Raw genomic sequence first — 12,780 nt, forward strand, 5'->3', positions numbered from 1 at the left:
AGTGGATCCCCTAAAGTTGATTTTATCCACAGAACCGATGGGTGTTTGGAAGCTCTCTACGTGAGTTTCCTTAACTGCCATCTGAGATCTAAGAGCGGGTTAGGTGTGTTCTGTACATATTTCTCACTGATGCTAATGCTGCAAGTTTAGGCGTATTCTTGTTTCACATTGAGGAAATGGGCCAGGAACTTGATGTTAGCCACACAGTTTGTGACACATAAAACTGATGTTCTAAGGCTCCAGCCATGCCACCCATATACACTTCCCTCAGCTTGGCTTTCACATAGAAGTCAGTGAGCCTTGCTGTTGCACAAACAAATCTTAGAGCATGAGTTTCTAGAGAAAACACAAGGCACAATTTACCAGAACAATTGTTGGGATTGTGACTAGAGCTGTTTTTCAGTTGGGGAGTGAACTGCACAGTATAAATGCTTCTTTATAGATTCTAAGTCACTTCTGCTTCAGTTGAATTGTGGCTGGATAAATTAACACTTGAACTGCCTCTATGTTGCTCTTGTCAGATATGTTACCCTGGGTTAAACTGCATCATCACCAGGATTTTCCAGCTTCCTCTGGCCCCCAAGAGTGGGAAGGAAGTAGTTGGCATATTCAGTTACAGAGAAAGCAATTAGAAGATGCAGTGAAGGCTGTGAGTGTGTTCATCTCAGTGCAGAGGGAGGATGGCTGCTAGCAGTATGGCATCCCTGAGTTGGGTAGGAAGCCTGAGCTGCGATGAGGGAGGCCACCGGGGGACTTTGCTGGGCTTCTACTAGTTATGAAATCAGTATGAATTCTAGTGGGATATCTTGTGGCTATGTATCTTTTTTTCAAACAATGATAGAGAAATGTATGTTGGTAATAAATAATGATTATTTTTTGTTATTTGGTCCTTCCTTCCTTCCTTCCTTCCTTCCTTCCTTCCTTCCTTCTTTCCTTTTTTCTTTCCTTCTTTTCTTCCTTCCTTCGAGACAAAGTTTCTCTTTGTGGCCTTGGCTGCAACTGGAACTCATTCTGTAGTCACTGGGAAATCTACCTTCTCTCTGCCTCTGGAGTGCTGGGATTAAAGGTGTGCACTACCACACCCAGCTAATAATGACTTTTGTTTTTTAATCTTCTGATAGGAAAATAGTGGTTTTTACATCCTCTGGTGGGTAATTAGTAGGCAGTGAACTTTCAAGACTATAAATCCTAAAACTCAGTGGAGATAGAGGGTGTCAACAGATGTTAACTACTTGAGCAGTCTCTTCATCTGGACTTTGGGCTGGTATGCATGTTAAATATACATTTACAATTCATCTTGATCTAGACAGTGAAAATGTTGGGCATATTCATATGAATATGAAATATGAATATGTGGCAGGCTGTATCTGTCTGCATGTGTCAACTTAGGGATTCTTCCTCATACACTGGCAACTGTTTGTAAGTGTATAGAGGAAAGGCTGTGGGGAGATGATAGACAGTACACCACTGTGTTAGTGTATCAGCCTAGAAAGGAGCCCTGGCCACCATGTGATCATAAGGCCCCCTTCCCTCCAAAGGCAGTTCTTAGTTTGGATGATGCAATTGAGGATACTCTGTATCCCACTCTTCCTATCATGCAGCCTAGCCCCTCAGATGCCTCTGTTCAGCCTCCCTTTTTACTGTGGAGGAAGGTGGTTACTCTGTGTTTTTTTTCTAGCACCTTGTCCTGTGGGTAGTGAGAACTTGGATGATACTGTTTCATATTCTAAAGTAGTGTTTATTGTGATGTGATCTCATAGGGAGTTAAGTGGCTGCCATTTCATGCAGTGTAAACCAACTCCTGCCTTCAGGCTTTTGACTGACATCACAGTAGGCAAAAAAGATGTTATTATTTTCCCATTTAAAAATCTTAGAAACAACACAAAACCAAAATATATTTCATTACTATTATACCACCGGTGGTGGTGCACCAATTTTAATTCCAGCATTTGGGAGGCAGGTGCAGGTAAGTCTCTGAGGTCAAGGACAGAATGAGAGTTCCAGTGAGACACCGTCTTGAAAAACAGAAATACATAAACAAGAAAAGAAGTAGAGCCCCGATGTGCTGGTGCACACCTTTAATCCCAGCACTTGGGAAGCAGAGGCAGGTGGATCTCTGTGAGTTTGAGGCCAGCCTGGTCTACAATAATGAATTCTAGGACAGTCAAGGGTACACAGAGAAACCCTGTCTCAAACAAACAGCAAGAGACAGCCCTTCTAAAACAAACAACAAGAAGAGCACAGTTGTTTTCTCCCTTGTTTCCTTCTAGTCACTAACACACCCCAAAGAGGCCAGCAAGCTCCCTTTGCCTGGCTTTCTACTGAAGAGTACTTCTGCCTAGCTTGGCCCGTAGTGGCACGTGTTGTTTTGTTCAGCATATTATGAGACTGTTGGTACATGCAGTAACTCACTGACTCTAAAGAACATCTCCTCTGTGAACAGAAGAATGTGTTTCTCTGCTGTGTGTGTGCTTAGGTATAGAATGGCAGAGTGATGGGCTTCATTCTGCTCAGTTTTAGTCGACTTTGGCCAAATAGTTGCCAAATAGTTTCCAGACCAGCTATGTGTCCCCCCCCCCCCAACAGTGCAAGGCTCTCCGGGTTGTTCCATATCCTAGCCCAAACTCGGAGTCTTTTAAACTGCAGTCATTCTGGTGGGACTGTGGTATCATTGTGACTTCAGTTTGTCATGTGACTTCCTCATAGACTGTTTGGCTGAACACCTTTCCGAGTGTTGATTGCCGTTCAGATGTTCTCACTGTAGTGGAATACAGTGGAGGAACATCCCAGCTAATGCCAAATGAAGAATAAACAGATCCAGTGCAAGGATTTGAGACTTTAATTAATTAGAGATAGAATCTTACTATGTAGCTCAGGTTGGCTTGAACAGTCTTCTTGTGTCTGCCTTTCATGTACTAGAATTACAGGCATTAGCTGCCACTCCCCACCCCGTGCCTTGCCTGAAACCTTAGGTTTATGGCATACATTTGATATAGCTTGATAGCCAAGACACTCCCTTTTCATGCTTTCCATTCTCAATTATTCAAAGACATGTGGCATTGCTGGGTCTGTTGAATCCCATTGAAGTGAAACATTTGCTTGTGAATTCATGTCCACCTCACCTTTGTGGTTTTCTTCTTCTTCCTGTTCTTTTAAAAATTATTTGATTATTTATTTTATATGCACACACATGAGTGTGTACAGGTGTGCATGGGTACGGAGACCTCTCTGCATGTTTGGGGACCAGAAGAGTGTTGTATTCCTTGGAGCTGGAGTTACAGGCATATGTAAGCCTACCCTCTTGTTACATGGTTGCTGGGCTCTGAACTCCAGTCTGCATGATTGTACGGCAAGCACTCTTAACTGTTGAGCCGTTTCTTCCTCCCCACTTCCCATTGTTTCATAAGGGAAAAGTATTTAACTTTTTTCTCAAGAACTTGGGGTTATCACGAGGAATGTTAGTTATTATATTTCATTGGCTTCAGCGTAAAGCCCAATCCATAGCTCTTACCATGAATGGTCTCCAGGGCAGCCTGGGTCCTGTTCAACAGTTATCTAGGACTGGAGGATTTGACTCTGAGTCTGATCCCTAGAACTGTAAAACTGGTCAGGGTGGTGCTTGCCTGCATTCCTAGAACTTGGGAGGTTCAGAAGTTCAAAGCCATCCTTGGCTATAGAGTGAGTTTAAGGCTAGCCTGGGATATATAAGACATGTTTTTGCTTATTTTGTAAGAAAGTTTTCTATTGCTTTCATGCCTTTGGAGTCAGCTGTAACCTTTGACCAGCAACTCCAGCTGTAACCACCATATGACAAGCAGGTTATTTAATGTCTCCTTAGTATCAACTTCTCCTCTGAAGAGACAATCATGTTACCTACTTTACACAGGGCTCTGGAGTTAGAAGATTAAGTCACAATGTGTACACACATTGCTGGTGGGGACCAGGCACATCTCTGGGAGGCGTCTCAGCCTTTGAGGAGGGCATGGCAGACAAGGAAAGTCTGGTGATGTTCCCGAGGAAGCGTCCACGTTAGGGCACCACCATTCTCGGCACTCTTCTTTTCTAGTGATAGTTACACCAGAAGTGAGCGTGACCAGGGTTGCTGTTATTCCCCATTTAGAAAACACGATGCACATCAGACAAGAAAATGAGTCACAGTTTCCACAGGAATCTTAACCTGTGCTTTCCACTGTAGTGTTTTGTTTTGTTTTGGGCCTCAAATTGATTAGGACTTCTTTAGTACAGTACCTGGAATATAATGTCCTTTTTTGTTTATTCAGCAAATCTTTGAATTCCTGCCCTGTCTCCAGGGTACCAAGAGGGGAAAACAGTAGCAGAAATGCTCCCAGCCTTACAGAGGGTCTGGTGTAGAGCCTGACAGTTATGAGGCAAGCATTGGAGGCTCCCCTGAGGGAGTAAAGCTTGAACTCTGAGTGGCCAGGGAAATGTTAACCAGGAAAAGAACAGCTATAGGGAAGCCTGGGAAGGGCTCTGCCCAGAGGCCTCAGCTTCCTCATTTCAAAACTTGAGTTGGACTGACAGGTTCAAAGGTCCTTTCTTTAGTTCTGACATTTCTAGAATACATAAACTAGGAGATACCCTTATTTTGTCCATTATACATTCCCTCCTCATTTGTGCTGTGGTCTGTGTTGATTAAACCAGGTACAATGCTCAGAGTAAGTGGACTATAGCCGATAGCTGTTGTCAGGGTAGTGAAGGAAACAGACTGAGGGGAAGGATGGGGGACAACGGGGAGCATAGTCTCTAGAACTAGAGAGTTGGCCCAGAAATCTGCAAAGTTCTAAGTTCTAGATGAGCTGAGGCAACCGGTGAGGACCAACTCCTCTCTGGCTTATCTGTAATGGTTACTTTAGTCTGACATTTGCTGTCATGTCCAGTCACTTAGTTGTCTCTTGTGTGTTTGTATATCACCATTTCATTGGCAGGGGTGACTGACTTGAGGTATTTGAACACAAAGTCTAAGTAATCACTGGCTGACCACTGAGCTCTGCAGAGAGGCAATACTAGAAATATGGGTTACAGTTAGCCTCAGTCAGCCCAGACCACAGGCTGTGGAGTGGCAGGGAGAGCCATTTAACGTCCTGTCAGTGAAGAGAGCAGAGGCTAGCGCAGGAAGGTGCATAATCAGGCTGTACTGCTAAAATCCCACAACCCGTTCTGTCTCAGAATCTTCAGTTATATAAAAAATGGAAACACTATCACCCGGAAAGACATCACGAAACTTAAGCAGGGTGATAGCGAATGCTTCCTAGTGAGATGGCTTCCTAGTAAGAGATGTAGAGAAGCCAGGTGACCCATGAAGGGGCTTGGGCACCTCACCCTGCGCACAGGCCTGTACGCCTTCCTTCTGCTTCCTTTCCTGAGTCTCTCCAGCTGGGTCCTGCCACTCCTGGGCAGTTGCTCTTAGTTCCTGCTCACAGAACTGCCTCACACCTCTGAGCCCTGGTGTATCATATTCCCTTTGCCTGGAATTCCTGATTTTAATCTGCTGAAATTCTATTTGTGCTTTCAAAGCCAAGCTCCCATAGGCTCGTATGTCTTCCCTGCCTCTTAGAGTTGGTTGTTTCTTCTGTGCTGCTATGTAATTTTTAGCATAATTCTGTCACCAAACTTTCCCTGGTTCCCCTGTAATTAGTTTTGTTTATGTAGTACTGGGAATTGAACCCAGGGCCTTGCAATCACTCTACTGTTGAGCTGCATCTCCAGTGGTACAGTTGTTTTAAGTGGAGATTTAAGTTGGAGGTCCTATGAGGCATTGTTTATAGGCTGCCCTCCTTTTTATTGTTTGTGAATTTCATGCATACATGTAATGTGGTTTGATCACCCTACCCCCTTTACCACTCCTCCAGGTCCTTCCCTGTCCTTGAAGAAAACTGCTCCTCCCTCCTGGGCAGCTATCAGTTGCCAGCTAAGCCCTCAGCTAGGGGTGGAACTTAATGAGGATTTTGGCTAGCTTGATCTTGTGCAGTCTTATGCATGCAGTCACAGTGCTGTGTGCAATGGTCCTGACATGTTTGACTGTGGATGTCCATTACCTTTGGCTCTTAGACTCGCTCCATCTCTTCTTCCTTGATAACTTCCTGAGCCTTAGAGGTAGAGAATGTTGTATGGTTGTCTCAGCTGAGCACTCTGCATGCTGTTATTCTTTGCATGTTGACCAGTTGCGTGTCTCTGTATCAGTCTGTGTGTTTGCTTCTAATAGTCATGCATTGTGTTGGATAAATGAGCGAAAGTATGGTATGAAACCATGTTGGTGAGGGTGAGAGTGATCCTGAGTCAGCAGATAAATCCAGAGGTGTCATTGTCACTTTATTCTGTTAATTGCAGGGTTGTATCTGTTTATAATACTTTTGTCTTAAAAAAAAAAAAAAAAAAAAGCAGGGAGTCCGAGCATGCCAGGTATGTGTGGAGGTCAAAGGACACCTTGCAGGAGTTGGTTCTTGACTTCCATCATGTGGGTTCTGGGGATTGAACTCAGGTTGTCAGGTTTGGTGGTAAATGCTCTTACCCACTGAGCCATCCTGCCAGCTTTTGGTCTTTATTTTTTATTTTAGTTTTTTTAAGTATATGGGTGTTTTGTCTGCTTGTATGTCTGCATAGCATTTGTGTGCCTGGTGCTTGCAGAGGCCAGAAGGGGGCATCAGATCCCTTGGAATTGGAGTTACAATTCCCCTGGAATTGGCCTTGTAGGTGCTGGTGATGAAACTTGGGCCCTCTGGAAGAGCAGCCAGTGTTCCTAAGCACTGAGTCATCTTACCAGCCCTTCTTTTGGTTTTTAAAAACAAAATGACGTACCATCTAATCAGAATTTTTGTAAAGAAGTTAGAGTCTTCCTAAAGCATGTTTTAATTTCCATCAACAGAATCCAACGTGGAGGAGTCTTGACTTTGGAATAATGCCGGACCGTCTGGATACATCTGTGTCTTGTTTTGTGGTGAAGATTTGGGGCGGAAAGGAGGATGCCTATCACCTGTTGATAGAGTGGAAAGTCTACTTGGATGGGCTGAAGTACTTAGGTCAACAGGTAATTTTCAGAGTGAGATTTCAAGGCATGTCCTCTGTGAGTTGTCTAACTTTTCTATTGATTCTCTTCTCTGTACATTTTCAGTTATAATAGATGGTAATAGAAAATAAAAGTAAAAAATTAAATGAGTACAAAAAATATGTATAACTTGCCAGGCATGGTGACATGTGCCTGCAATTCTAGCACTCAGGAGGTACAGGCAGGAGAATTGCTGTAAATTGGAGTTGGGCCTGGTCTACACAGGGTGTTTCTGTCTAGCCAGAGCCTTGTAACAGAACCAGAACAGCAACAAACAAGGCTTGTAGTTCTATATCTACTGAAGTTACTTAAGTTACATTGTGGCTCCCACCTGTGATCTTAGCTCAGGGAGGTGGGGGTAGGATTGGAGCAAGTTTGAGGCCAGTCCTGGGTGGACACAGTGAGTTTTGGGCCACCCTGGCAATAGAGGAAGACTGTCTCAGGAAATAGAAACAAACACAAAGGACCTTGAACTGTGGAAACTCAGTCAGAAACACCCTAAGTGTGCATGTGTGTGTTTGTGTGTCTGAGAAGGGTATGTTTTTCCTCACTTATTCTGCTTCTTTGGCTTTGTTAGGTATTCTTCCCTCGATTGTGAAAATTTAGTTGACATAAAGAACACCCCATATTGATCTCCATATCAATCAGTAGAGTTGGGTTATTTCACAAGAAAGGAGAGTTACTACACAGAGTAGAGGGGTGACGAATGTGCCTTTTGTGCTGGTCCCCATCACTACCCTTGTTGCTCTGTGACTGATATACCTTATCCTGGAACTCTATTGGCTGAGCTCAAAAGTATCCATCCATCCATCCATCCATCCATCCATCCATCCATCCATCCATCCTCTCTCTTTCCCTCTCCCCCTCCTTCCCTCTCCCCCTCCCTCCCTTTCTATTTTTTGTTTGTTTTTAAGGCAGGGTTTCTCTGTATAGTGCTGGCTATCCTGGAACTCACTCTGTAGACCAGGCTGGCCTTGAACTCAGAGATCCCCTGTCTCTGCCTCCCAAGTGTTGGGATTAAAGTAGTGTGCCACCACCTTCCTGCTTCCATCATCCTTTCCAATAGCTCCAGAATGCAGCCAGAAGTCTATCAGAATTGCATATGGTACAAAATCTATTTACTGTCCCATATGAGGTTTTTATTTTGTTGTTGTTTGTTTTGTTTTTGTTTTTCGAGACTGGATTTCTCTGTGTAGCTTTGGACCCTGTCCTGGCACTCTCTCTGTAGATCAGGCTGGCCTCAAACTCACAGAGATCCACCTGCCTCTGCCTCCTGAGTGCTGGGATTAAAGGTGTGCACCACCAATGCCTGGCTCCACATAGAGGTTATTATAATTAACATTTAGAGCAACTTGGTGAAGGTTGATATCTTTGCCCTTATTTTCCCATTGGGAAATTGAAGCTTCAGAGAGTTTAAGAAAATACTTAAGATCACTTAGTAGGGTGAAGCTAAGATTTGGATTCAGATCTGTTCAACTTAAAAACTCCTTCTTGTGTTGTGCTACCAAGGCATGTCTGAGTGGGCCCCAGAAACCCTCTGCTCCACCTTGGAGTGAAAACCAGTCTTCTCCTGTGGTTCCCTGTTACTGCTGTTAAAAGTTACCCTAAAATGTTAGCTGTAGGTTGTTTATACACATCCTTAGTGTTTTGGTAATATTTGTTCAGTGTGGACATATTGATGCTTCTTCTGAAAAGAACAATTTAAGTCTGATCTCTTTTCAGGATTGAAGAATCTCCACATTCACTGTGCTTACCATACTTTAATTTTTAATTGAATATTATTTATTGTTTTTTATTTTTTGGTGCCTGAGATCAAACCCAGGGTCTTGCACAAGCTTGTTCTACCACTAAGCTGCATGCCTAGTCTCATGATGGATCTCTCAACCTTTCTTTTTTTTTTTTTTTTCAAACTTTCACAACTGTGATTTATTGGTTGAGGAGCAGAGTACAGAGACATTTCAATTCTTAACACATGCACCCAATCTCTGAAGAGTCATACATTGTGTTCATGTACACCAAGAGCCACGTGTTGTTTCTCTTTGAACTTATTTCAGTGATGTTCCAGCCTCACACATGTCAAGTTTCCCCTGAGACCTCACATAACACCCAAATGCTCATAATCCTCAATTCCACTGACTCATAATTTTATGCCCCCTACAGCACATACTCAAAATGTCCACCTTTCACAGCCTATTATCACAATTGTTAGGAAAATAGATGGCCATGACCATCAGAGACAGTTCTGACCGGGCAAGGACCGAGGAGTGTTTTTTTTTTTTTGGAAACAGTTCTATTAGAAACACGAGACCAGATATAACTGAAAATATTGCAGACACAAACGCACGACCAAGACTCCAAATTACCACTTAGTATGCTTTATGCTGTAGGATATAAAACTAGGCCCCTCTACACAATGTTATGGTGACCCCGGAGACAGTCACAGCCTCTCCTGATTCACCATTCTATTTTCTGGTTGTACCAAAAAATAAACAACCCACAAATGATTTAACCTCTTAAAAAAAAATCATTTACACTTAAAAAATGGGATGAGGTGAGATTTCTCCCCACCTTTTGAAAATGTTTCCAGAACTACTAAAAAACTCTCATTTACAAAATAGTTGATAAAAATATTCCTCTGGATTGTACATGAAGGGAGGCAGGAACCACTGACAGACATGACGAATGGTTAATTGGACTTGGCTTCTCTTTCTTCTACCTTAGAGGCTGGACTCTGGCTTTCCGTCTCTCCATTTTCTGCAGGCAGATAGATCTATAGTTTGCTGGCCAGCCACTTCAGCCTGTTTGCTTTTGCTCCCCTCTTCCCTTTTGTTTGCACTTTTTGTCTGATGATTTATCCTTTCCCGAGGCCTTTTTCGCCTTCATGTCCACCTAGGCAGGGCCGGGCTTGGCCAACATTCTTGCTGAGCGGCGCTTGGGCTCTGCCTTGGCCGCTCCATTCATGCTGACCTCCTCTTGGGCATCGTGGCTGTGCTGGAAGGGAGGCACAGGCGATGCTGACCCCTGTCACGGAGCTGGGCTGCCCGGCCGCCACCGCACAAAATCCTTTCAACCTTTCTAAATGAAGCTTCATTCTTTGTTTAAACACTGTCCTTCACCCAGTCCCAGCCCCTGAAGATCGCCATTCTCTCTGCTTCCATGATCCAAGTCTTCTAGGTCCCACATGTGTGAGGTTAGGTTCTTGCCAGATTTTTATTTTGTGGTATTCTATAGTGACCAGAGCGATGCTTTTAATATCACTGTTCCTTCTTTTAACCAACATCTTCTACTCTCCTAAAATGGTTTCATCTTTCTTAGTCTTTTCATCTCTGTTCATATTTTACTGCTGGTCTTTTGGAAGTCTGCTTTGGAGTTACTTGGCCTTGGAGTTAGTGCATACTTTAGTGCCCAGCTACACCTCAGTCCTTAGAGCTACCCGGTTAAAACTTGCTGGATAGTGACTTCCCTTTACAGTCTTTCTTTTCTCACTTAGGTTGGCTGGAGGCTCATATTGGGCACTTGTTTGTCTGTCATTTGTGAGTGTCTATGTTTTGTGGAAGTGATACTTCTTAATACTGATGAGGCTTGCCTCCAGGCCTGCAGGGGAGATTTGGCGGTGATGGCTTCGTTATGCTTCCTAACTCACACATGTCTTTGGTGGTGGTCTTAAAATACTATACTGTGCTCATGTCTAATTTGAGCTTATTTCAAAGCCAGCATTCAGGACTCTTCTTAGAAAGCACTGACTGTACTAGGAAGCACACTGGGATGGCAGAGACAAGCAAAAGTGTTTTTTTTTTTTTTTTTAAGCCAACCAGAAAGTTATTATCAGTATAGGGAGCCCACCCTTGTCTCTGAAATGAGGGTAACAGTTCACAGTAGGCATCAGTTACTGTAAAAATCACAGTTGAAGAGAAGGAGAAACCAAGGTGAATTAGGATGGATAAAAATTGGTTAGGTTCCAGGCAGGTGGTGGCGGCACATGCCTTTAATCCCAGGACTTGGGAGGCAGAGGCAGGCGGATCTCTGTGAATTTGAGGCCAGCCGGTATAGGCAAGGCTCTACAGAGAAACTCTGTATCAAAAAACAAAAACAAACAAAACAAAACAAATTAGTTAGGTTCCTTGAGTGGTCCTGTGCTTTATACCTGTTCTTGTTCTTAGTGTTAAGGACCCAGGGAGGTGGAAGATGCCATCTTAAATATGCTATTTTATGTAGAGTGTAGAAAGTATGTGGGAGAAGTATTCAGACTAGTCCTCTTAGAGTCAGGAAGGGATGGCTTCAGGAGGGTGGGGTTTAAGTTAGGTTTATTGTGGTGTAATGTACACACCATCAGTTTATTCTTTTAAAGTGTATATGGACTCAGAGTGTAGCTCAGTGGTTGAGCATTTGCCAAGCAAGTTTGAGGCCCGGGCTCTATCCTCAGCACTGCACTGCAATAGAATACAAAAATCTCTGATGATTAAAGCTGCTGTCAATGATTGACTGTAGGCCTTTATGTTGTTATATGCTGTCATTTCTTCTGTGTAAATACCCAGGAACTCAATTGTTGGCTCTGATGGTAAGTGTGCATTGGAATTTGTAAGGGATTGTAGGTGGTTTTCAAATGTAAAGGTCTCCATTTCTAGCTACAGTTTCACAGCTTTATAGATGTGTATTGTTTTTTTCTTGTTAGTCTTTTAAACTTGAGCCATTTTAATGGTATAAAGTGGTATTTCATCAGGTGGCAGTGGCATACACCTTTAATTCAGATTTTCCTAGTGAATCAACCAATCTCTCTCTCTCTCTCTCTCTCTCTCTCTCTCTCTCTCTCTCTCTCTCTCTCTCGTGTGTGTGGTGTCTGTTTACACCTTTTGTTCATTCTTTATTAGGGTGTTTAGATTTTTAATTACTGACTTATAAAAGTTCCTTATAGAGAGCTCAGTGGATAAAAGTACTTGTCCCACAAATGTGTAGCCCAGACTTTTGGACTTCAAGAATGCACTAAAATCCCGAATATCATGCTTAAAATCCAGTTATTCATATATTTCTAAAGTTTCAGACCTATCTAATCTTGAAACTGGTTTTGAAATATTTTGCCTTTGAAAATGAAAACTCTTGCTTGGTTTACGGTGACCTTGTGCAGCTCCATCTTTCCCGTTACTGTGTTTGGCTCTGTGAAGATCAGGTGAACAGGAGGCATGGGCTCATAAAAGGAGGGGCCAGAGGTCAGGGCTCACAGTCTGCTGGTAGCTTTGGTTGTTCTGGTCTCTAGCAGAAACACTCCTTATGGGCAGCCCTTGTCTTCAGCCCACTTTGTGAACCATCACTTTAATTCTTATGCCAGAAGCAGAAGCAGGTCCTGTTTTTTTTTTTTTTTTTTTTGAGACAAGGTGTCACCATGTGGCATGAACTGACCTTAAACTCATGACCCTCCTGCCTTTGCCTCCTTCCCACACAGTTAGGATCACAGGTGTATGCCACCATATCCCACCAGTTTTTAAATCTGTTTTTTGAAAAGATTTGTTTTTATTTTATGAGTATGGGTGTTCTGACTATTGTATTTCTGTCTGTACACCATGTATGTAGTGCCAACGGAGGCAGAAGAAGGTAATTAGACCCTCTGGAATTAGAGCTACAGATGTGGATGCTGGGACTCGAACCCAGCTTCTTTGGGAGAGTAACCAGTGCTCTTAACCTCTGAGCCATCTCCAGCCCCTGTTCTTTAATCTTTTAAAGTT

General features: G+C 43.2%; 1 protein-coding gene and 1 pseudogene across 4 annotated transcripts in view; one reads left to right on the forward strand and one right to left on the reverse strand.

The window, feature by feature from the left end:
- The window catches only part of Uvrag (UV radiation resistance associated), a 253,318-nt gene that overhangs the window by 35,494 nt on the left and 205,044 nt on the right, over positions 1-12,780 (forward strand). For all 4 annotated transcript variants that reach the window (XM_027407741.2, XM_035442366.1, XM_027407740.1 and 1 more), the window contains one exon: positions 6,884-7,045. In XM_027407741.2, the coding sequence (XP_027263542.1) occupies positions 6,884-7,045 (162 nt within the window). The remainder of the gene's footprint in view (positions 1-6,883; positions 7,046-12,780) is intronic.
- Positions 9,651-12,242, reverse strand: LOC103161238 (annotated as a pseudogene).

This window comes from Cricetulus griseus, chromosome 3 (genome assembly GCF_003668045.3).
Source record: "Cricetulus griseus strain 17A/GY chromosome 3, alternate assembly CriGri-PICRH-1.0, whole genome shotgun sequence".
Taxonomy (NCBI): domain Eukaryota; kingdom Metazoa; phylum Chordata; class Mammalia; order Rodentia; family Cricetidae; genus Cricetulus; species Cricetulus griseus.